This window comes from Anarhichas minor, unplaced genomic scaffold, assembly GCF_050575085.1.
Source record: "Anarhichas minor isolate MPS153535 unplaced genomic scaffold, ASM5057508v1 ptg000014l, whole genome shotgun sequence".
NCBI classification, from domain to species: Eukaryota; Metazoa; Chordata; class Actinopteri; order Perciformes; family Anarhichadidae; genus Anarhichas; species Anarhichas minor.
Window position 1 is genome coordinate 10441407 of NW_027466460.1, and position 24916 is coordinate 10466322.

A 24916-nucleotide genomic window follows, 5' to 3' on the forward strand; every position below is an offset into this window, starting at 1 on the left:
CTCTTTGTTTATCCTGTCCAATACAATTCCTATCTACCAACTTTGTTGTTAAAAGTGAATGATAGCTTAATAATTCCCCACACACCTACAGGAAAAAAATTAAAATAAACCACTCGCCCTAAAATACACAAATATTTGGATTTGTAAGTCAAGAGAAAAGGTTCTCACAAGCTCCCCACAAGTCCCGCGTTTGTTTTCCGGAGGAGACGAAAATAGACTCTTACAGCTAAAAATAGATCTGTTTTTAACCGTACAACCCACACCCTGTGATTGATATGAAAGATTTCTATCTGATCTACAAAATATAGCAATGCCCTTTTTAAAAATAGTTCAGTGTTTTTTTTTTTTTTTTTATTATAACTGGACAGTTTTATTGAGATACATTCAGGATATAGACAGGATAGTGCCTTTGATAAGAGTTCACACTTGCTGTTTGGATCTTCGTCAGTAGTCAAGTCGCTGCTGTTGTCCGCTCAGTACCTGGTCTGGTACTCGTGGTGCCACCTGTTGAAGTCGTTGTAGAAGAGCACGATACTTCCAGATGCCATGCCGGTTATGATGCACCTTAGAGGAGTTAGGAGGGAACATCAGCAGGTTATGTTTGTTTTATTTACTTTAAAATTCTATTAAATTGGAGAAATCTCAGATGTAACATTTTGTTTAACCAACTCAAGCACTGTACTTAATATTAATATTTTACCTTTCACTCCACCTGACATCTACAGTTACGTCAGGTCACGATTTTACACACAGAAGACATGATCAGCTTTTAAATATGTCATAGATGAAGCTACAGCATGAAGTTATTACTACACCAGAAAAAAATATTAATTATCCCATAACAGCCAACAACTGTTTTCATAATCCAGTAATTGTTAATTTTTTTCTTTTTACATATAATTGATTAATTGTAAAAAAATGAAGAAATAGAGGACAATGTTTATCATAATTACTGCCAATAACTAGTTTGGCTCAACCAACAGCCCAAAACTCAGTTATATAAAATGTACAAAGATTTTAAGAGTACAGCGAGTATAAAGCAACTTTTTTTTTAAAGAAATGAATCAATACAAACATTTTGATGATAAATCTTCTATCAATGGACTAACGATAATATCATCAATCAGTTCTAAATAAATACAAGTGCCTTTTGCTACATTACTAAAGTGATTTTCTTCTGGCTGGGCGCTACATTCTCTGTGTGTAGGTGTTGTTACCTTTGGTCATGTGACATGGTCATGGAGCGGATTCCTGCGTCACAGCCTGGGTAGGTGAACAGCTGTTTGAGGTCGTGGACCTGCCAGACAGACACTACACCTCCATCGCCGCCTGTCAGCAGATACTGGCCGTCCCGACTGAGATACATGGCCTGGCAAAGACAGAAGGGAAAACCATTTGTGTGTTCACTCTGTGGTTTTGGGACGTTCCAATCATTACAGCTTTTACAGTAATATGTCAGATACATGGTAACTGGGTTTACAAAGTGCCTTTCTAGTCATCCGACCACTCAAGGCACTGTACACACAAGTCAGCGTTCACACACCCATTCACACACACTGATGGCAGAGGCTGTCATGCGAGGTGCCACCTGCTCATCAGGATCTTATCTATTGCACATTGAAGCAGCACAGCACAGCCTCCGGGAGCAATTTGAGGTTCAGTATCATGCCCAAGGACACCTCTACATGCAGACTGGAGGAGCTTGTAGAGTAGAGGACGACTCGCTCTACCTCTGAGCCAGATCTGACATAGTTTTATAAAGTCTATTGTACAATGTGAGGTGACTTTGCCTGACTTTTTTGATCATCTATTACCCGTCCTTCAATGCTCAAAACAAATGACAAACCGAGCAGCGAAGCTATTCAGCCTGGAACCACGTGCATAAATAGTCTCTGAATAGGACTGGTGATCTGGGACCAGTTTATCTCTTATGTCAAAGTAAAGCTCATACTGCGAGGTCATGTGATCCGACAAAAGATCCCAGGTCAGCACCGCCATCCTTTGGGGCTTTCTGTACACAGACCCTGACTGGCAACAAAGATGGCTCCCCACAGCGAGGCCTCGGAGATTTACTCGTCTCATCTGCTTTTCCTGCAAACTGTAACAGCTGAATGGTCCCCCCGGGACTCGGGCGTACACAAATCACGTCTCGTGTTGGAGTCTATTATGGGCGCAGTGCATAGAGGAAGCTGAAACTGAAACAGTCAGGAGCATCAATCAGCAAGCAACCGTAGCCGATGAAATGACGAGGCAGAATGGGAGTTCTAAAAGGAGAGAACGACACTAATTTAGAGCTTTACTCGTTTGTGGTTTTTATGACACCGAATTCGTCCGTCTCTCAGCTGCGGCCGCTCTGCAGTGATTCAGCAAGAGACACTTTAATCATCAGCAGCATGTGTGTTGAATCAGGCTCGCTTTAAATGGGGAAAATGATACTTAAACTTCAGATCTGAAGTTGAAACAAGTGATTTTCAGGAACTTGACTCGGTAAGGAAAACATAAATATCCCTTCAAGAGCGGTACACGGTGGATGAAAGTAGAACGATTACAGTCTAAATTAGGCAAAATGTTTTGTATAAGAAGCATTTGTGGAATTTCCTACCACACTGAATTATAGGAGCTCTGTTTCTCATCATCGCTTAAGAAAGGCACAAGACGTGCATGTGAAGGCGCTCACACAGACAGGCACACAATGATGTCCCTGCATGCCGCATGCTGGCGGGAGGCCTCGAGAATCATTCCAGCATAATTGCCACGTTAGATCATCGCGCAAGATGGGTGGGAGCGGAGCGCGGCTGAGTTTCATTTGTGTGGTGTGGGTCTGTTTTGTGTGGATGGTAATTGTCTTGTGTATCAACAGTCAGAGTTAATCTGACAACAGCGACAAAGATAATGCTTAATTCAGCCGATCATGATCGACACACAGACGGAAGTTCAGTGCGAACATTGGGGAAAAATTGTGATCCATAAAAACGGCTACCTTTTATTGAAAAACTGTCAATTTAAAGCAGCATTAATTCGATTTTAGGCCACTTGGGTGCAGCAGAAGATAACATGCACAACACTGACGACATATCACCTTTATAGTTGTTATGAACATGTTAACAAGTAAGCTGTTCACACAACCAGCCGACATAACATTCATTGGGAGTTGTATTTAAAGCCAAATATCTTCGTTTAGCTCTGCTTTGCTCTCAAACAACTCCTGGAAAAAATAAACGGCCTCTCGTTTCTAAATGCTTCACAGTGTTAGCTAGATGCTAACACTGTCTGCTGTTTGATGACAGAAATGTAGTGTGCAGTGGGTTTATCAAAGCTGTTTTGCTGATGTGGCTGAAAGGAGGTTGATAAGAGCTGAGAGTGAACCAAAGAACTACAGAATCATCCCCCCCAGCAACCCCTTTTACGTTACATGCAGTCATTTAATCCTCTTAATATAAAAATATTCACTGGTGCAGCTTTATATTCGATTCAACCAGCAGTCACATCTTGTTATGTCAAAGCAATATTCTGCATGAACAGATGACATACTACACAATAATAGAAGAAAGGAACATAAGAGCTATTTACCAGCTACAGTGCTGTATTAATGTACCTGCGTCTCTACTAATGGAGTCCATGACCTTACTGAAGCTCAGCAGGAGGCAGGAGAGCTGGCAGACATGTCAGCCAGGCCAGGTAGGAGGCTGCAGACAGACATTATAAATCAGGCCTCTGCCACTGGGCGGTCAAACAAGATGGCCGACGGCTCTGCGGGAGCTAAGATGTCTACCCGGGCTCGGATGACTAAAAAATGACTCCAGCAGAAACACATGCACGTTTAATGCCCATATTTCCTACTTCTTTCGGGGGAACAGTGGGTGGATTCTGAGACAGGGGAAGGTAAAAAAGTTGAATTTATGGCGCTGTTAATCCCCCCCGTTACACGGACGACGGCAGTGAAGAAACTGCTGGAATGGTTACACTGCCTGAGTTATACGAGTACTTAAAAGACTGTAATCCATTCAGTATGGCTTCTGTCACTCGATTCTGCTATTAGACTAGGATGCCGACTGTTAGCCTGTCATCTAACCTCCGACTCAAGAACCTTATAAATTCACAGTGCAAATATTCTCTCTCTTTCTAAGTGGATACTGCAGACCAGGACAAACACTTATTTATCCTGGAGTCATACCGCGCAGAGGCTCTGAGGGCTGAGAAGATTGATTCTGGTATGTATGGGTGGACTAAATACTGTTCTCAAACCAGGGGGGTGGAGACTCTCACAGCCTCACTCCAAGATGTTAGGATTTTCCTAATGCCATCTGACATGGCTGGAATTTACAACAGCAGAAGAGAGCTGACAAGGCCGGCAGTGGCCCACACTGTTCCCAAGCCACAGCTTCACTGCTTTAAAAGGAACTCTGGGAAACTCTACCAGCATCTAAAACCACCATTAGTTTCTCTTAAAGACACAATAAAGTATTCTGCAACCTGAACACTTACAACTTGCCCTATGATTTGAATACAATCAATCAGCATTTGTCTGCGTGTGCTCATTAATCACGTCTTCTACAAGTTGTATTTCTGGCTCTGCTTCAGAGCGGGCTGGTTGGCGGGTTAGGAGGCGGGACACGAGGGGTTTTCTTAATAGGAAACAGGCGTGCGGCTGTCTGTCAGAGCTAGCTTACATTTCCCAGGCCAAACCGGAAACAAAGGGTCGGGAAACCAAAGGCAGTAGCCGCTATCTTGTGTCACTCTAACCACGAGGGAGGAAATGTGGGAAACGGGGGAATGTGTCGTCTTGCGCTGGAGGGTAGTTAATGGTGTTGGTGTCCAGAGCTGACCGCTCCTCTGGAATGTTCTCCACCACTGCCGCTGACGCAATTTGACCCGACAACAGGGCTGTGGATCAAAAGGACCATTTCCTCTGCTGCAGGCGTGTGAAAGGGAATAAAAAGGGATGTGAAGCTGCAGTTTGCCCCGAGGTGCGCAGACCCCTACCTTTCTCACATCTCACAAGAAAGCCTTTAATCAGTAAGAGGACACTGACGTGGTGCAGGCATACATGTGTTCGTGCACTTTCACATGCACGCAGGTATTAAATATCCTCACCTTGATGCTGTCTTCCACCTCCATGTGTCCGAGCAGTTTGCCGTTGACACTGAAGTGACAAAACTGTCCCTTGTCGTAGTAGATCACACAGTGCCCCTCAGAGGAGGACTGGATGAGACGGGGACGCACGCAGCGTTCGGGGCCCTCCAGGGTCCGCAGCAGGTCCCCATTCATGGAATGGATCAGACAAGGACCCTCTGAACCAACATAAGACAACATGATAACTCCAGTCAGAAAAGGGAGGCGATTCTTTAAATCTGTCTTTTTGTTGTGAAATATAAAACATATCATTTGGACATATTAACAAAGACAGACAGTCAATCTCACCTTTGCAGCCACTGATGACGAGACCCAGCTCTGCACACACACTTGCACATGTCACTTCACAGTCATGGCCTGTTAAGATGGCCCGCGGTGTAGTAAACTCTGCTAGAAAACACAAACAAGAGGTTTGTATATATATACACATATACATATACATATATAACAGCGTCACTAAAAAATGTATTACCACTTTTGGTCACTAGAGGGAGCAACATACAAAATTAAAGCACAAGCTAGTGCTGAGTAATACTGTAGAATAACTTCAGCATTAGAAAATGAAGGCAGTCAATCCAGTTAAGAAAACATTATGAACAACCACATTAAAGCATAGACAAACAATAATGTGTAGAACTAACAGTCAAACAGTCAAAATATAATTAGTATTTCAGCTGGCAGGAAATGTGTTTTCTATATTTATATGAGAATGTACTGCAGTTTGTTGCACAGACTTTAAGACTGTTATCCTGCACACACACTTCTCTCCTCATTCACTCTCCCTTTCTAGCACTTGTCACCCTCCGCCTCTCCCTATCTGTAAAACCCTCTCCCCCTGACTGCCTTTACTGGATCCAGATGTTCCTGCACTACTCAGAGAGAGACAGACAGACAGAGAGAGAGAGAGAGAGAGAGAGAGACAGAGGGAATGAGAGTAAGCTATGTTCCAAGTCACAAAGTTTGTGTGATTTTGTTTTGGTTTGAGCTGTCAGGGCGAGCGGCATAACAAAATCGCCTTTTACTTTTCCGTCTGTCTTCTTTATCTGCGAGCACATGCACTCTCACATGGAGTTTGTTGCATCGTTATATTGAATTATTCTTTAACAAATGTAGATGGATGTATTGTATATGTAGCCAAACATTTGGTCATTGTGTAAAAGTGTTGATCTGGATGACAGCATGTAAATAAATGTAACTGTGGTGTAAAGAAGCAGTGTGTGTGTGTGTGTGTGTGTGTGTGTGCAGTGACCAGTAAGAGTAGTAGGGCAGAAAAGCTGAACTTGAGTGAGGGTTCATGAGGGTTTCATGTCTGGTAGGGGGTCTTGACCTCAATGACCCCATTTTCTTTGCTGTTTCAAGTCAAGTTCACAGCAATATAGTTTAAGTAAAATAGTTTCCAATATTGTTCATTTCATACAGTAAATGCCTGACTTGGCCAAACTATTCAGTTTGTAAGCGAAGTTGCTCTCTTTAATTCAATTATATGACATAAAACTCAATACAGGTTCACTAATAAGACGGATAGGTTTTCTCCCAAAAGCCACAGCTACTGTTAAACCTTAATTCGATTAAGCAGAAAGACTTTACAGACCATACTGCTCACTGAGCCCTGTTGTAAAAAAGCAAACTGGAGGACAAGCTAAACTCCAGTCACGTATAAAGACGGCGTCAGCAAAGTTTCCTATCAACGAAACCATCTAATGTACAGACACAGCGGCTAGAATATAACAGAGGATAATACAATGAATACATTGATTCTGGTAAAAAAAAATATTCAGTAACTTTTAAGAGACAAAGAATTGGAAAGGAGTTTCAGAATAACAGGAGGTTTATAATGTAAAATGTATAATAAACAGCAAACAACAACAACTTTGTACAAATAACTGACTTCAACATTTCTTAATGCCAGCTGATAGTTTAAACTCCCTACGTCCGGCACTTCTGTCCACTTTGCAAATACGCATTAGACGCTCAAACTGTGGTCCAGCTCGATCCACCCGGCCGGCAGCCTAAACATCTACATTTCATTTAGTTAACTGGCTAACATCCTTATCGTCACTAAAAGCAAACTTATGACCGACAAGCCGGTGGATTAAAGCATGATGTTGGTAGATCAATAAAGCTGATATATTGGTGTATCAGTTAACCTTTTCAGCCTCTACCTGCCATTTGGTTTGAATTAGCGCCACATCTGATTACAATCTTATACCTGTATATGACTAAAGCTGGGACACTGAGGAGGGTATCAGCTATCTAGACATGTGTGGACAAGGTGTGTGTGTGTGTGTGTGTGTAGAGACTGGATTAAAAAAACAGCTCCATTCCCGTTTAAAATTGGTAAAATAGCCAGATATCTCACCTTTTTCTTTTTATTAAATTAGCAAAGAGCACAAAGCACAAAGCATTTGGGTATCATTTTAGCTAAGAAGCAGATGTACAAGAGTAGTATTACAAGAGTATTAGTGTTTTAATATTTTTGTATCAAAGATACATTTTTAGTAATTAAATGATCAGTCATTTAGGATATTTGTTACTCAAAAGCTAAACCTCAATGAATTTGACGAGGGGGTAATGAGCATTTCACATTTGATAATCCAGACTCAATCAAATGTCATTAAACACAAACCTATAAGTATGTGCCTGTGTTCGATAATAAATGTGGATCAATGTACATGTTGGTGTGAAAATGTTGTGCATCTTAAAACAATTGACACCAATCAGTAGATAATAATTTACAGTTATTCTCAAACAACCCAGATGATTTTCCAGATAAATAATATTTTAATCTTCAGACTTTGCACTTCCTTTAAAACAACATGAATACAGTGCAACTTATTACTATACTATTACTAAATAGATGACTCATTGAACTGGTTTCCCCTCTGTGACCAGCAGATGGCACTGGTGTCTGTGGAATCTCTGCTGCTGTGCACCACGACAACAACATCTGTCTGCAGCAGGAACTGAGTGTGTATAGGTCAACGTGTACATGTGCATATCAGCCATTCAGAGGCATTTGTGTCGGGCTTATGAAGTGTGTGGGATGTTCACAGGGCATTACGCATGAGAAGGAAGGTGTGCGTGTACGCATGTGCTCTCATTCCCGTGACTTTAGCTTGAAAGTGTTTCGTTTTTGGAAAAGGAATAAAGTAAAGTGGTCCGTCTATGTATTTTGTGAGTGTGTGTGTGTGCGTGTGTAGTTGAGCTTCATGTCTGGGAGAGCCTCCTGCGGTCTGGGGCAATGGAGCATCACATTGTGGTGGTGAGGGGTTAGGATGACGACTGCTTTGCCTGCTCCTCTAGCTACAGCGTGGTAACTGCACTGAGCCGAATGAGCTTATACCGAAACAAACCATGCTTACAAGAACATGTACAGCACATGCATTGGTATGTAAACACAGAACCCCTTTATGCATGTAATGATTCTTCTAAAATACGAGTTTGATTGTTGAACCTGAAGACACGAGTTACAGTACAGATATCCCGATTCGTGTCAGTTCATCTAAATCCTCATGTAACCTTGCAACATGCATTGTTCTACCATAAGGAAATGCAAATGATCTGCTTTAAGGATTACAACAATACGGTCCTAAAGAAGTCACAATGTTGCCGAAACGTCAGCTAATAGAATAACATCTACACGGCACATCCTTCATTTAAAGTGACCATACTTTCTGTCATGTTGTCGTTCCGGTTATGTTTTCTGTTGAGTCAAATTAAAGTGATCAAAAGAGAAAAACATGATTTAAAATGAGAGCAGAGAATGAAAAACGGGGCTTATGTTTACTTGTGGTTTTTAACTCGCAAAAGTATTTATTCTTCCTTTATAAAATATTTATAAAATCCCTGTGAATTAACTTGCTGGAATAGGAAAATATTTTTCTTGATGCCAACATCCCACATCAATGTAAATGAGGTAAGTGACGAACAACCTACGCTGTCTCCCAAATCAAAAACCAATGTGGCTTATTAACCAAATCACAATTAGTCATAAATTTCAGCCCATTTGTAATGGATCACTTAACAACATGTACGCCAATCTAAGCTAACCAAATTAGCGCAGAGCTGACTAAGGGCTGAGCAATGTGTGTGCGATGCTTTGATCGTGGCTAATGCCATATGTTATGGTAACGTAAGAGAGGCCCATGACATTTTTCACTTTTATCGACTAGTGTGACCCCGTGGCCCTCGGATGGTGGTGAACTTTCATGTGCTGGCGGACGACCCCCAACGTCACATTTAACGTCTAAGTGGCCCACACTTTCACTCACATTAAAGACACACACACACACACACACACACACACACACACACACACACACACACACACACACACACACACACACACACACACACACACACACACACACACACACACACACACACACACACACACACACACACACACACACACACACACACACACACACACACACACACACACACACACACACACACACACACACATACAGAATATCTGGTCTCACAGAAACCTCACACACAATCTCAAACACATTACCGAAAGCTGTTCCCGCTGCAACAGTGCTGCGAAATCCAATCTGTATGCAGGAGGCCTGGCCTGGTCAGACGAAACTAGTTGTTACTTTACAGAGGGAGGCCGTAAATCACACAGTCACAACTGTCTGGGAGAGAGAGCACTCAGAGAATACCCGTGTGTGCGTGTGTGTGTATGTGTGTGCGCGCGCTCACATCGGGCAGGTTTGCCTGTGTACTTACTGCCTGGACTCTCTCCAATGCTGTTGTGCTTTCCGTTCCAGTACCACAGCAGCAGGGTGGCATCTCTGGAGCCCGACAGCACGTAGCAGTCTCCTCCAATGTAGGACTCGGAGCGAGCCAGACACGTCACCACGTCGCGATGCCCAAACACTATCTGAGTCAGTTTGCCTGCAGAAGTACACAAATATACGGACAAGAATCAGCATTCATTCATCTGTAAACAAGAAAGTAATGCTGCGTTAATGAATAGATAACAACATTTGAACAATATAAGATTCGGTATGTAGCACATAAATTCACGTTGCACTTAAATGACAAAAACTGAGTGTGAATTTATTGCTAGTTCTTTGGAGCCATGTGTTTGTTGTTCATCTGTCTGCTTGGCTAGTAGTTCTACAAGATCCACACAAGATCAGAAGACTACTAATTCCCAGACAAGAATAAATATTTGTTCCAACTCTGTGTGTGTGTGTGTGTGTGTGTGTGCGCCCGTGGACATGCAGTGCGCTCCATGTGTATATATAAAGAGGCTAATTGCTGTCAGATTTCCAGACCACTGCTTCACTGTCTAGCTGTCTAATACTCATTACGCTCCTCATGGTGTGACCTCTGCAGTCAAACAGTGGATAGTTTGCAACACATGACATTTCTGCCTGGGTGTCAAAATCACTGTCCATCGGATAATTAAGCTGCATCTCACCGCAAAAATGAGTGTTGCTATGAAACTGGGCGGGTCACTGACTGAACTTGCAAAGAAGAACAGAGACATCAAAGACGTAAAATGTTTGACATCTTTATAAACACTGGAAATAAGTAATGATGGCTGCAGCAATAATGGCTACCATGCAGTTCATATTGAACACACACTCAAGCTGCTCACAGACACACACACACATATATACACACACTTGCATGCACACAGACAGATTAAATTGAATGTGTGTGCATGCAGGCGTATGAGGCTATGTGTTTTGTGCACGTGTACCAATCAAGTCTTGTAATTGATAAAACCCCTCAGTTCTTTAACCTGGGGGCTTTAGGGACCTCTGTGGCAGCTGTTGAGCGTGTGCGATTAAACCGTGTTCACGTTCCAGTCGCACACCTCGGTGGCAGTCACACAATAGAGCCATCTCTGTGCTCCCATCCCTCCCTCTACTGAAGACAGAGGGAGGCCCTGGCCTATAGAAATTGAATCTGAGTCTGTTGTGTAGATGTACGATTCTGAACGGGGTACTAGGAGAAGAGCTGAGGAGCGGGGTACACAGATGAAGCTTCAGACAGTTTCATTTAGGACCCCTGACCTGATGGCGCCTGTGTGAGTATAAATGTCTGCATTGCATGTGTGCTTGCGAGTATATGAGCAAGTCAGTGGTCTCTAGACAAATACAATGCCACTGTGAGAGACTGTATGGATTACTTGCAAACACACATGCAATGCACACATATATAGGGTATAATGAGGTAAAGCATTATTGATGCAATAGATGTTCCCCCATCATTTATAGTAACTGTACAAGAAGAAATCACTGAACTCTACTAAGTTTTGTGCTACAAATAAAAATATCTTAAAGAAATGATGCAGTTTAGATATTAGGCTACAATTACCAATTGACAACTATCATGCCCCAACTGGCAAAAATAAGAAGAGAAAATGAAGAGAGCATGACTGTTGTAAATAATTGAGTACATTTACAGCTATTCCACTGGTACAGCTGCAATACAATGCAGCACAGTACAGTAAACAGAGCCCACTATCTGGGTCACGGCAAACAGCTGAGACTGTTGTTTACAGTATTGAGAATCTACTAGTGGCTGCTAGAGGCTGCAATGTTCATTGCACTCCATAATACAAGACAAAATGAAAAACATACTGATGAGGGTTTTTTTTGTCTTTCTTAGAGCCTTACTAGTAGTGGAGTGAAAAAAGATTGTCCTGAGGATGGTGCTAGAGGAAAGGCGATGGGGTCGAATAACATCAAGAGGTTTATTCATTCAAAAGAATGAATGTGTTCATCAAATTTCATGGCAGTATTTGCTTGGGAGACATCTTATGTTCAGAATTTACATATTAGCTCGAGGGTAAAGAGGAAAGCTCACGGAGAGTCTAAATGAGAAAGAGTTCATCCTCTGGGTACAATGACTGTGCTCAGTAAATTTCATGGCAATGCGCCCGATAGATTTGGAAATCAGTGCGAGAATTAAATTGTACAAAAATACACCCTGATGTGGCTCGTGTGCCAGAAACAAAGCAGCAAGTTCTTCTGTTAAATTTGTTCCGTTCCAACTAAATTATAAAATTCTTTTCACTATTTAAATTACAAGTATTCAACCGTTGCATTTAGGTTTTTGTCTGCTGTGAGACATAAAAACACTGAAGCAAAGATCTCATGCCAAGAGTTTGGTGGCAGAGAAAATGTGCACGTTAAGACTCCAAATATGGTTTACCCAAATTATACAGTGATATATGGTTAACAAACCGGTTTCCTTATTTTGACAACGTAAAATATGAAGTAACACATTTACAGCATGTAAATCTCTGTCTAGGCTAATGCATACATGATGTGGCATTTTATAAATACCCTGTTCTTAAAGAAACCAAACAGTGTCTTGTGATCCTGACGATATGAGGGCTGAGGGGGGCAGGGGGGAAATGTACCATGATTACACAATACCTGAGTCAGTTGAGTAAACCCGGAAGCTCTTGTCCCAAAAACCGCACAGAAGGATGAAGCGGTTGTCGGCTGCGATGACGAAACACTGCGAGCTGATCTGAATGCTTTGATCTAGCAGGTCTGAGATCTGCCGACGATGACTGCCCACGTTACTGGCTGGAGGGGGGGGGAAAAAAGCAAATAATAAAAAAAAAAAAAAGGGTACACGTTGAAAATATTCAGATGTGCACAGAAATATAAAATCTATGATCCAACACACAGTTAACCGTTTACATATATCAGCTATAAGAGCTCACACTCCAATGCACCGCCACTTAAGTTTCAGCGAACAGTGCAAAGAAGATTTGTGAGAGAATACATAAAACATCTTGGATGTTAAGTTTACGGGACTTCACATTTTCTGTGAGAGTCAAACAGTAATGATAGAGGGAGCACAGCACTTAAGTCAGAACACACACTGCAAACTCATCGTGGTTGTGTCATTTAGCCACCGGTTGGTTAGAAAGCTAATTTATTGACATTCTCTCTTCTGTAAGTGGTATCTTTCTCTCTTCTTCTAGAGAGATATGTCCATTGTGAAGTATTTCTCGTTTGGTGGGGTCATAAGGACTGGAGAACAGGTGTCGGAGAAGATTGCGGAGCACGGAAACTGAGAAAGTCCAGCATAGCTGCTACCACCAATACTTCAACCCATTTTTAACATTTCCCAAAGCCACAGTCGGCTCAGCACTCATCCTCAATTTACTGTGTTTAGCTCAGACTCCTCCTGGAATGCAAACAGTGTAAATATATTACTGACAAGCACAAAAATCCCCTCTACCTCCCCCGAAACACACACACGCGCACATTATTTATGCTTTAGTGTTAGAAACGTTGACAAAGTGTGAGATGGGACAAAACAACAATGTCAAAGAAAATATTAAAGATTTATTGAATCAAATTAGCCTGAAAAATGTACTTTCAAGGGCAGATAACACACACACACACACACACACACACACACACAGTAGAGCTCTCATACAAACATGCAGTATAAATACAGATGCAAAAAGATTTCTTTCATTCTGCCTGTACAGAGGGGAGGCGAAGGAGAGACATTCTGTACGTGCTGAACGTGTGACTAAATTGAGACTAAACCCTGGTTATTTCCAGTAGTCAAGCGTTTGGAGAAAAAGAAACGCGTGTAAATGCTCTGGTGAGACCAAGAGTGACCACAACATTCACAGAGAAAGAACAGCCCCCCCCCCCCCCCCCTTGCAGATGTGCATGAGATTATGAGAGGCTGCAGCAAAGCGACGGAGGCGAAGGTGGGAGCAGATAGAAGTGGCTCGTCTCTCCCTGCTCCACCAGTGCATCCCATACATCACTGCAGCTCGGCACTCTTCTCCTGCTCATCAACAAGTCGTGAAGGATGAGAGGCGCCCATATTGTCCTGACAGCCGTCCGCCGTGCATTCTCAATCACACATTATTACCACATTCATATTCATTTCCATTGACACGCGTCCTTTCCCTCCGCTCAAATTAAACCAAAGAGGATGCAGAAAGGGAGGGAGGGAAGGGACGATGGAGAGGGAGAAAGAGGGGGAGTTGATGATGAAATGCCGGCCTAGGCCACAGCTCATTGCATTCCAATTTGCATGCAAATGGTTTAGTGTGAGAGCAGGGCCTATATCATGAGGAGTGAACTGGGGCACGGGCTGAGAAACAACTCTAATCTACTGTCCAGGGACACGCCGCTGCCGACTGCCATGAGTCACCAAGACGCCAGCAGGATTCATACACAAATCCGCACAAAAAAAAAATTAATTATAAAAAAATAAAATTATTTCATGCATATATAAGCTCACACTGTGTGAAGAATACACATGTGTGTGGACTCTTCTACAGCCATGAATGACAGCATACCTATCAAAGGGTCAATTTCCACAGGAAGTTGGTACTGCTGGTCCTGCACCGTTGAGCTCTGATGACCTGACAAGAAGAAGACAGATTGGATTAATATTGTAATCATGTGAAGTAGATGCTGGCTTTCAGTTCATTATAACCAGACTGAAAATTATAACCATAAAGTCTCCAGTGTCACCCGCTGGCCCAAGAGTTCTCCTGCAAATTAGACATCAATTATGTCAAAGAGCCACCAAGGCCACAGAGAACATAACTGTTTATGCTAACTGCTACAATATGCATTTCTCTGGTCAACCTAATGTCTTCAAAGCGATATCTGCATATGAATACAGAATCTGTAGGCAATGGGACAAGAGTTTGGCTTCGGAAGTGTTCTGGTTTCCATTTGTAGTCCGTGTAGAATCAACCAATCGCGTTTGAGCGTGCTTTGCTTGCATGCAGGCAAAGAGTTGAGAGCAAAAGAGGCGGAGCGCTAACCTGACCCACTAACTGGTTTGTTACATAGAATAATCCATGTGACTCCTCTGAGAAGGACTGCAAATTTTGACTTTTTATTCTTTAAAATATCATAAAATGCTGAAAAATGTCTTTCATTGCTCATTTTGTCAGATCAATTGTGCAAAAAACAATATTAAATTTACAAAAATATTACACAGATAGGAGTTAAAACTAACATTTGAGAAGCCGACCTAAACCATTCCTCTAACCAAACGAGTTGACTAATACCAGTGTGCACATTGTCTAGCAGCTGCATCTACTCTAAAGGCAAAGAATAAAATGTGAATAATGTCTGCCGACATGCTCATGAACAAATTTCCATGTTTATTGTTGGCATGCGTCCTGTTGAGAAGAATTAACAATGCGAACATCTTAACATTTTTATTTCTTATCTGCTCCAACAGCCACAGGAAGACTCCATTAAATTAATGAACCACTTCTGACCAGCACACATCTTGTTTATTATGCCAGCTCACTAAACCAATTAGGTTAATCAGTCTGGTCTTTGGTGCGCATGGATGAGGTTCTACTAAAAACCGATCAGTCTTCATCCTCGTAAATTCAGAGATATCAAATTGAATGTTTTCTTCCAAGGGCCGGATGGACGTTGTGTAAATAAGGTTTTGTGAAGTGAGAGGCTGATTTATGGAGGTGGACGTGGGACCTAATGCTGGCTGCTGCATGTGTCACATTTGATACTGCTATCCAGTAGACACAGTCAACTGTCTCCCAAATCAACGTCCATCCTATCGAGACAACAGTATCGAGGAGAGAGATGAACCGAGGAAATGTGATGAGGATTCTGTTGGAGCAAAAGATTGTTCTAACCTACCTGCCATACCCTCGAGATTCATTTGCTGCAGAGTCACTGAGTCATACATTCATTCAATTAAATGCAACTTTTAGAGTCAAAAATACGAGTGCATGTTCACACTCTCACCAGTCAAGCCGTGCCACTTGTTGACGGCAAAGATGCGGTTGGCGGTGACAGTGATGATTGCAGGTGACGTTAGACCCGGCTGAGTGTTCGCCGCAACGTGGGTCACAGGAGAGTTGGACGGGAACTTCAGCACCATGATAACATCCTGCTGCATCTGCTCCGTAAATATCAGCGGGCTCTGCAGGAGAAGATACTGTTCAGGCACACACGGGACAGACAACGAGACGCAGGGAAGAGAGGGAAAAGAGCCGAGATATGGAGCGGCAGACAAAGAGCCAAACAGAACCACGAGAGAAGCAGTCGGTGTTAGCGAGGAAAAAAACAGAGGGAGAGGGAGGAAAAAAGAAGGACAGAGAGAAAGTTAGGAAGCTTCAGCAGGATAGCAGCAAGCAGAGATTAAGTAGCATTGGTTTGAATAAAAAGAGATTTAGGTAAAAGACAAGGGAAAACAGTGATGCAGGAGAATTAGAAATAGAAAGAATTTATCATGTGTTTCAACTGAAGTATATTTTTTAAAAGTGTTACAAAAGACGAGGTACTTTGTTAAAGTCCCCTTTTACTCAGAACTGTGTGATCATTGTGCAGAATGACGCATGTTCAAGGTTTCACACTAGAAGCCTGTTTATACCTTGAAGAGGAAAGTTTGTGCTCACCTTTATTCTGAGGCTAAGAACGGACTTTTCTGTCCACTAGAAGACATTCACTCTTTTGAAATCGAAAACAATTGCATATACACCAATTCCCTTTTTTTCCAATAAGGAAGAAGGAGTAAATGTGATTTATAGTAATTTTACCAAGTAATTGAACTTTTTGTGTCTTAAACATATTTGAAAGGGATCTTTAGGCGTTAGAAATAAAACAGAAAATTAGTAAATTCTTGATAAAATGACCCAAATGAATAATCAATTTAAATATTTGTTGATTAATTTTCTGTCAGCTGAATATAAAAATAAAATAATCGTTTGAGGTCGTAAAGTATAAAATATGTATGAATTAAATTTGCATAAGATTAAACTTATAAATATACAGCAGGAGAAACTGACTACAATGCAGTCATAACAAAAAAGTAACTTTCTTGACCTATCAGACTGTTAGACAGGAGCTCATATAGAGCCATTTACAAAGTGTTTGTACTAAGCAGCTCTTACACAGAGCCATTTCCCTCCTTGCGTGTAAAGAAGAGGAACATCAGTGTTAACATCGGGAACAGACGTGAGTAAATCCGGTGCGTCTGACAGCTAACCAGATGCACTGACAGTATCATTACCACTAGCATGGGCAGATGCCGACACTGACAACACACTTGCACGAGCGAGACAGTAGAGAGCGAGAACATGTAAAAGCAAAGAGAACAGGGCGTTTTGAAGGAATATGGACGGGCGGGGAGGGTTAGTAATGTGTTTGAATAATGGCGTCTGAATATTATGTTTGAAAAATATATGTGGTGGAGTAAAAATAAAAAATAAAACATTTCGTAGGAATTTCGAGGCGGGTTCAAAGCCATCGTCTGAGTTTGTGTCTGTGAGTGCATGTGTGCGCTGGGTGGTGGTCTACAGCCGGCTGTCAGCGCCACAGGGACACCACACTAATAGGGACTCATGGGGCCCTGGCCCATCACAAGCAGGCACAGTGACTGCACTCCTTTGGCCCTTAAAAAGCCGTCACTTCAGTGCTGCTGTTCATCGCTCTCCTTCGCTGATCTCCACCGCTTCTAGCTCAGGTAGACAATCTGGCTCAGACCCAGGTTTCCAGCTCAAAGCTGTGCCTTTCCCCTGCATACCTCTTACTAAACACACATGCACACAAATGCTTGTGATCTTTTCCTTTCACACACACCTCTCTAATGATGAGAGAGGAGATGCTTTCAAACCCAGGATTTTATTTTCCCACAGTTGTAGATGGATAAAGAGAAAAGTAGGAGGTAAATGGAGGAGGAAAAGAGCGAGTCAAAAATGAAGAAGAAGGGTTTTATAAAGCAAAGCAGAGTCCTTATATCAGAGCACACCAGAAGTCAGAGACGGCATTAAACAGGCAGCACAATGGTCGATACTGTAGCCCAGTTGGCTGCTGACCCATATCATATTATAGTATTTTCAGACTGAAGGATTACAGGTTTAGTGGTTTGTGTGTGTGTTTCATTGAGTATCTGTTTGCATGGACTGTATGTGCAGCACTCACCACTTGCATGGCTGAGCTTCTGGGGGGGTGTGGTTCGATGAGCAACTGGCAGGGGGTCTGTCCAAAACTCCTAATTTGAGACTCCACCGCCTAGAGGGGGAAAAAGAAAGAGAGAGGAAGGAACGGCAAAGAAAATGACAGGAGAGTGAAAGAAAAGAGAAAAGGGAGTTATTATTGCATCGTTGTGCCTCAGAATTTAAAAAGGTAAATACAAGTTGCATAATGTAACAAAAAGGCCTTAGTAAAGAGTTGTAAAATGATAATATCACACATCCTGAGGGGTGGGCAATTTGGAGGAAGATTTCTATCACTTCAACATTGCTAGAAAAACTAATGCGCTACATCACATTGATGAAAAAACACTGTAAAGAGACAAATATATTAAAGAGATAGATACCTTAGAAACTATAAAATAAAAATTTCTCCTGTCTCACAGTTTATACGGTCACATCAGTCACATCAGTCCACCCCAAATTATATCGTATTATAATAAACAGTAATCTAAGATTCCTGAGTCTCAACAAAAAGAAAACAAAGAGATGAATATAAATGCTGCATGGGGAAAACCTCATGTTCATGAACACATGTGAAACATATAAACATACTTTCTCACTATTTGACCCTCTCTCACACAAACACACGCACACACACACACACACACACACACACACACACACACACACACACACACACACAGCAATTTATCCTCCACAACCACACACAGAATCAGAGGAGGGCCGGGACAGGCCGGCTTGTAGGCTGGTTAGGTGGTGTTAATGAAGAGGTATAGGACCATAAATGTCAGAGCAGACGCCGGCCGAGCAGCCTCTGGACATCATCACACCGCTCACTGTCAGGCCAACTAGCACAGCGTGGAACAGCAGTGTATAGATGCACAGGCCTACACCAACGTATCCCGATACTCTACACCATCACACTGTTATCATCTATGTTTGCTACTAATTGTTATCGATCAATCGGTAATTACTATTTCAATTGATTTATATTTGTTTGTTAAATAATGGAGAAAAATATAAAATAACCACTAACCCATGTCCGACCAACAGTCCAAAACCCACCCAATGGTATTAAGTTTACAATTACATAAATAAAACAAATAAATAAAAAGGAAAGGAGCACATTTTCATATTTGAGAAGCTAGACCCAGAAAATGTTTGTGATCAAAAAAACAATTTAAAATAAAATAAAATGTGAATATTATTAAAATTTACACAAGAAAATTGTTGCATTGGCAAAATATCAACACAAAAAAATAAAATAAAAAATCTCTGAAACATACAAAACACAGAAAACAAAAGAACACAAGATGCCTGTGGGAATTTGTATAACAACATTCCAATGGAGTCCAATACATTTTATAAAAGGAACAGCCAGAGAGAAAATGGCAAACACAAAACGATGACAGACCCGTCAGTATGTTGGTGTGCACTTTGACTAGCTGTGTGGGAGCGACAGCCTGTGTGTGTGTGTGTGTGTGTGTGTGTGTGTGTGTGTGTGTGTAGGCTGAGACGTTTGAGCCTGACTTGGCGAGGCCTGTGAGAATGAGCTCATGGTTGAGGCCTGCATATGGTATTTCCATGAGAAAAAGGTTGGGAAGTTAGTCTGCTCATACCCATTGTCTGAAACTAACCAGAGACCAGAGAGAGGCGCAGAGAAGGAGCGAACTCAACTGTCGACTACTGCTAAGAAGCAAGCACTAAAAAATGATTCTATATACATCACAGACACCAATACTTTACAGCAAATACTCTAATTTTTCACAACTTTATGTACACTTTCTTCACTCTGGTAGGTTTGCTTCTTCCTTTTGCTTTCCCTTCCTTTAATTTGTCTTTTTGAGCATAATAACATGCTCAAATAATTCTGTGTATAAAACGCTATAAATTCCCCGCTGGCTTTCATGATACGTGATCAGTACTCTCAATGAGAGCGTGGATAAAACGGAGAAGGACAAGGTGTGCATCTCATGCATTCGTATCGATAAGTATAGGGGCAAAAAAAATCCAAAATAAAAAACTGAATTGCAAACACAAGCGTTAAGTTAAGTCAGCTGTGTGGTTTGGTACTGCCTCAACAGATTGAACACTTTTTGAAGAGATATTAAAACTATCTCCTCGTTAGCAGGAGTGGCTGTGGCCCCGTGTTCACTGTATGTTGACCTAAACACATGCATGTGTGCAAGCATACTAGTTCTGACAGAGACGCTTCCATGATCCAGGGTATATTATATTAAGACTGGTGTGTTGCACAAATTAAAATGTTTTTAAATAAAGGCCGTTCTGTTCGTTTATTGATATCAAAGATCAACTTTGCACCTGACCTCATTACTGATCATGACAGAGAATCTTAACAGTGTACATCTCATCCAGTTAGTCCGTTAGCGAGAGGGCATCAGTGCATCGTTCAAGGTGAAAGTGCCTCTCCTCTGCTCTGCCTATAGAGCGGAGCATTTTGCTTAAGCTAATGTGAGGAAGAGACTCCGTAAAGCCACTCAACCCATCTTCATTAAGTTCAGCTCTGACATTTACGAGGCTGTGGAACGTTGGAAAGTGGCCGAGTCTAGGTCAGCATGTCCTATCCCTATATGCCAATGCAATGCTCAGGTGATTATATGAGGGGCCATCCACAAGGCCAATCTCTTTTAGGGGCGCTGGCCCGTGTCTGATGAAGGTTTTCTATATTCTATACATTTAAATGGCTGAGACGCCCTCGGCTCCGATGTCCCAACCCGCCCTTTGATTTACTCAGCCACTTGACAAGATGGATCTCCATGTAAAACACGCTGCTTTTATGCAAATCGACTCAACAACATTCACTCTGTGAATTGAATAAAAAGTACAATGGCCTTGTGTTGTTGACAAGCAGCGTGGCGGCAGGCTCTTTGGTTTTTAGATATTCAGTCTCTTAAAAAATGTAGAAAAAAAAAAATAATGAATACAGTGAGGGGCATACTCTCTAAAAAATAAATAAACCAGTGCGCCTTGGGTTTGGTGAGTGTCAAAGCAGGTTCACTCGCGTGGGTATATTTCCCGTCTTCTGCCGAATTACGCAAACGCTGTACCATCAGACGGGGCTCTGTGTTTCGTCGTTGGAGTGAGTGGCTGTGGGATTTTCCGTAATCACATGTGAAAGAGGGGAAGCCCTGTACAACGATGAGAAGGCAACACAGGATGTGTTTCTCTTTATACACTGAGAGGCAACACAGATGTGCACGCATGCCATGCACACGGGTGCACTTACGTACACATGAATGCATCTGCAGACACACAGCAGTTCTCTTAGAGAGAGGGGGTGAGTTTTGACTTGCGGCAGAGGCAGGACAGGAAGTAATCACGGGTTTTGAAAAACACAGCAGTGGTCTCCACAACATTCCCTAATCTGTGCCGAGATATTCCAAACTCTCTCCGAGAACAGATATGTACACACAACCGAGTGCATTTATGCTGATGAGCATGGATAAATATACAAAGGTATACACATATCAATGGATGTATACACGCACATGTATGTACAAACATATCAAGGTATGATCTATACAAAGTGCGTGTGTGTGAGGTTTGGTTGAGGCGGGTGGGAGTTAGAGGCTTCCAAACAGCGTGGCAGGAATACAGAACTCTACCCAATCTACTACCTTTTTTCGACCCAGAAATAAACACACACACACACACGTCTGTGACCGATCCCTCGGACAATGAACAGCCCCGGGGCCTGTCCGATTGCAGCCTAGCCTGGCCCAGACCCCAGCTCAGGGCTGAAACCGTTGTCACTCAGTAATGGCAGACTCTGGGGACATTTTCAGACCCAAAGCCTTCAGTCTCAAAGCTCCTGTAGTCCTCAGCCACCCCCCAGCGCCCGGCCATGACGAGGCCCAGGCCTGAAACTCTGCTTCCACCATCTGCACACACAGGGCATGCTTCCTTCCGTATAAACACGGTTGAAGGAGAGCCTTGGCTTAGCTGACAGGGATAACACTGCTTTGGTTTATTTAACTAATTAAAGCGCTCAGACTGAGGCTGTTTTTGAAAGGTGAAAGCCAGCAGATTGGACTCATAGCATCAGAGTGGGAGTGGGAGGAGAAAACAACAAACTTTGTTGCTTTATTCATATTTTACACGTATGTATGCTGGAGATATTAAATATCTATATAATCTATAATCTATCTATATAACAAGATATTCATATATTAAATGTAGTATTTTAAAACATTAATTTGATTTTCAATTAAACTACGATATATATTGGGACAATTAATGTAAATAAACAGCCTTATGTTTTCCCAAAAAGTTGCAAACAGCGTATTTTGGAGGGAAAAACAGTAGCATGTTCTTTGTTTTGTGCTGTAGAGCAATGCAACGGATTTACAATAAAATACAACCCAGTGCGTACAATATAAACACTTTAGACACTGATGGAGAGCACCATCATATTTACGCTGATCTAGTTAATTTCCTACAGTTATATTAATGCAAAAGAAAATATATTTTGAATTATTTATTGATAATAAAATGCTAAGCAAAACTAAAGAGCATATATTTGGAAGTATGCATATCCAAAATGTGCATTCCTGCAGTCATAAGCAGAATAATTTTTTAATAGCAGTCAAATCGCATGCACCTGCCTCTGACGGCTTTCTTTTTGTGTGTGGCTTTATCCATCCCATTGTCACTGGAACAGCTTACCAGAAATAGTGGTCTACCAGTGATCTTTTTTTTATTCCAATTTTTGGGTTGTGTTAACCAGAATAATGGGTAATTGGCTGAATGTGGAAATGACCAGAGCACCCTGGTAATGAATCTGTGTGTGTGTGTGTGTGTGTGTGTGTGTGTGTGTGTGTGTGTGTGTGTGTGTGTGTGCGCACGGCTAAAGGCCAAAGCACATCTGGATGGGAATTAGGGTGAATGGGGTGATAAATCAATAATCTACCCCTGGTGTCCGTGATGCTGCAGTCACTGAGCATGAAGGGCAGCAGAACAGCGGAGGCAAAAGGCTGCTCAGCCGCTTGATATACTCTGAACTCATCTCCATTTAGACCTCAATACTATGAGGACCTCTGCTTAAAGGATAAATCTGGTTTATTACGACTTGTTTTTAGTGTTCCGTCCATCATTCCTATTGGTAGGGCAAGAAACACAAGCAGTGGGACAATCAGACCCTGGTTAGATACTTGCAGTTTCACTTTTTGATAATAAATTGATTAAGATAGCAATGTCAGTGTGTTTCCAGATCTCAGCAATTACTTTGGTGCATGAATGCAAATGATGGCCAAAACTGGAAAAATCAGAAACAAGTTGTAATGAACTGGAATTCCTTTATAAAGCCCAGCGACTACACTCTGACGCAAGTCAAAATAGGATGTGTGCTACTTTGGCAATACAACTTAGACGTCAAAGAGGCTGATGGGAGCAGGGTCAATTGGCCTGCTGCTGGCTAGCTGCCTTTTGCAGCAGAGTGGTGAAGTTGTCAGGCCGGTGTTGGCTGTGGGCAAGCTAGCTTTGTTTTTCTTTTCAGCGTTGTGTTTTGTGTGGTTTCTTCTCAGCCGGTCAATGTAACTTGTGTGTGTGCGCAGCAGTTCAAAGTGAGGGGGATGAATAATGAATGAAAGCCAAGTAGGAGGCTTTAAGGCGTTAAAGTGGAAGACTTGGTGGAGTGCTTTCAGAGGTATCGCACAGGGAAAAGGCTTTGCTCAGCAATACCGGCCAGTAGATTGTTAGCTGCTTACCTCTCCCACGCCATTCTACAACCAATTTAACATGGCTAATGGCATCACAAACATCCCTGAAATACAGATGCACTGAATGGACAGATGCTTTTCTAATATAGTCAGATTAAGCATCCATTTGAGAGTGCTAACGCTCAAGTGTACTTACTGTAATATGTTTTTCCCCTTACTCAGCATGATCTGTCAAGGGAGTAAAGCCAGCCGAGTAGTACATACAGTAAATATGCATGTGCTTATATGCATGTGCTGTCTCTTTATTTAAGACTCTTCTCAAATTCCACTTTTATTGTCTAGCCTTCGCTATCCATTTGTTTTAATGTTTTTACTATGTTGTATGTCATATTGCTTGACCTGAATTATTGTTTTATGAATAGTGCTATTGCTCTTATTGTTTTGATGATTAACACTTTCATGATTATGATGTTTGTTGTTTTTACCGTGTAAAGCACAAGATTTCTCCGAAAGGTTTTGCATAAATTAGGTAGTGTATCGAGTATAAGCCTCACCTCTCTGAGCATGGGGTCGTTGATAGAGCTGAGGTTGACTGCACCTTCATAGGTCAGATAATAGAACACATTGAGGGCTCGGGTGGCTTCAGGTCCTTGCTGCTTGTAGCCAAAGATCAGATCGATCCACTGGTGGAGCTGGCAGGACACAAACTCGCTCTCCAGAGCCTGTAAACGAAGGAGAGGACAGAGGATTACGACTATTGTAAATGTCAACAGCTGCAGAACATACTATAACCAAATGCTACTTCGTGTTCCTCATCCCATTACTGCACAGCAGTTATTACTAATGCCCCACAAAGATGAATTCCTCGGAGAAAGCAGAATATCCTTCTAATTGCTCCTATGACAGAATCTGCCAATGATTTCTATAATAAGCAAAAAGCAGAGTAAATCCATATCTGATCATATGGGAACATCAAAACATTAGAGAACTCTTGCAGTTCATTAGGGAGCCATTTCAGCCTCTGTCTTTGTTCTTTTCTCTGCTGCTTGTGGGAGGATAAGAGCACCGTGTTGCTCTTCTGCAGACGTCTCTGCATTGCCGTAACGCTGAGATACAAGCTGTTTCTCTCCTCATTAGCCGGCAAAGGAGGGGAAAAAAC

General features: G+C 42.0%; 1 protein-coding gene across 3 annotated transcripts in view; it reads right to left on the reverse strand.

The window, feature by feature from the left end:
- Positions 1-242: 242 nt before the first annotated feature.
- Positions 243-24916, reverse strand: part of lrba (LPS-responsive vesicle trafficking, beach and anchor containing) — a 176545-nt gene continuing 151871 nt past the window's right edge. The window contains exons 47-57 of one of the 3 annotated variants that reach the window (XM_076091415.1): positions 24312-24479; positions 18066-18155; positions 15888-16065; positions 14450-14515; positions 12543-12698; positions 9871-10038; positions 9653-9712; positions 5422-5520; positions 5095-5291; positions 1218-1369; positions 243-564 (exon numbers count right to left, since the gene is read on the reverse strand). In XM_076091415.1, coding sequence (XP_075947530.1) covers positions 474-564; positions 1218-1369; positions 5095-5291; positions 5422-5520; positions 9653-9712; positions 9871-10038; positions 12543-12698; positions 14450-14515; positions 15888-16065; positions 18066-18155; positions 24312-24479 — 1425 coding nt within the window. In that variant the 3' untranslated portion in view covers positions 243-473. Of the gene's footprint in view, positions 565-1217; positions 1370-5094; positions 5292-5421; positions 5524-9652; positions 9713-9870; positions 10039-12542; positions 12699-14449; positions 14516-15887; positions 16066-18065; positions 18156-24311; positions 24480-24916 lie in introns of all 3 variants that reach the window. The other 2 variants (XM_076091417.1, XM_076091416.1) reach the window with 2 other exon arrangements.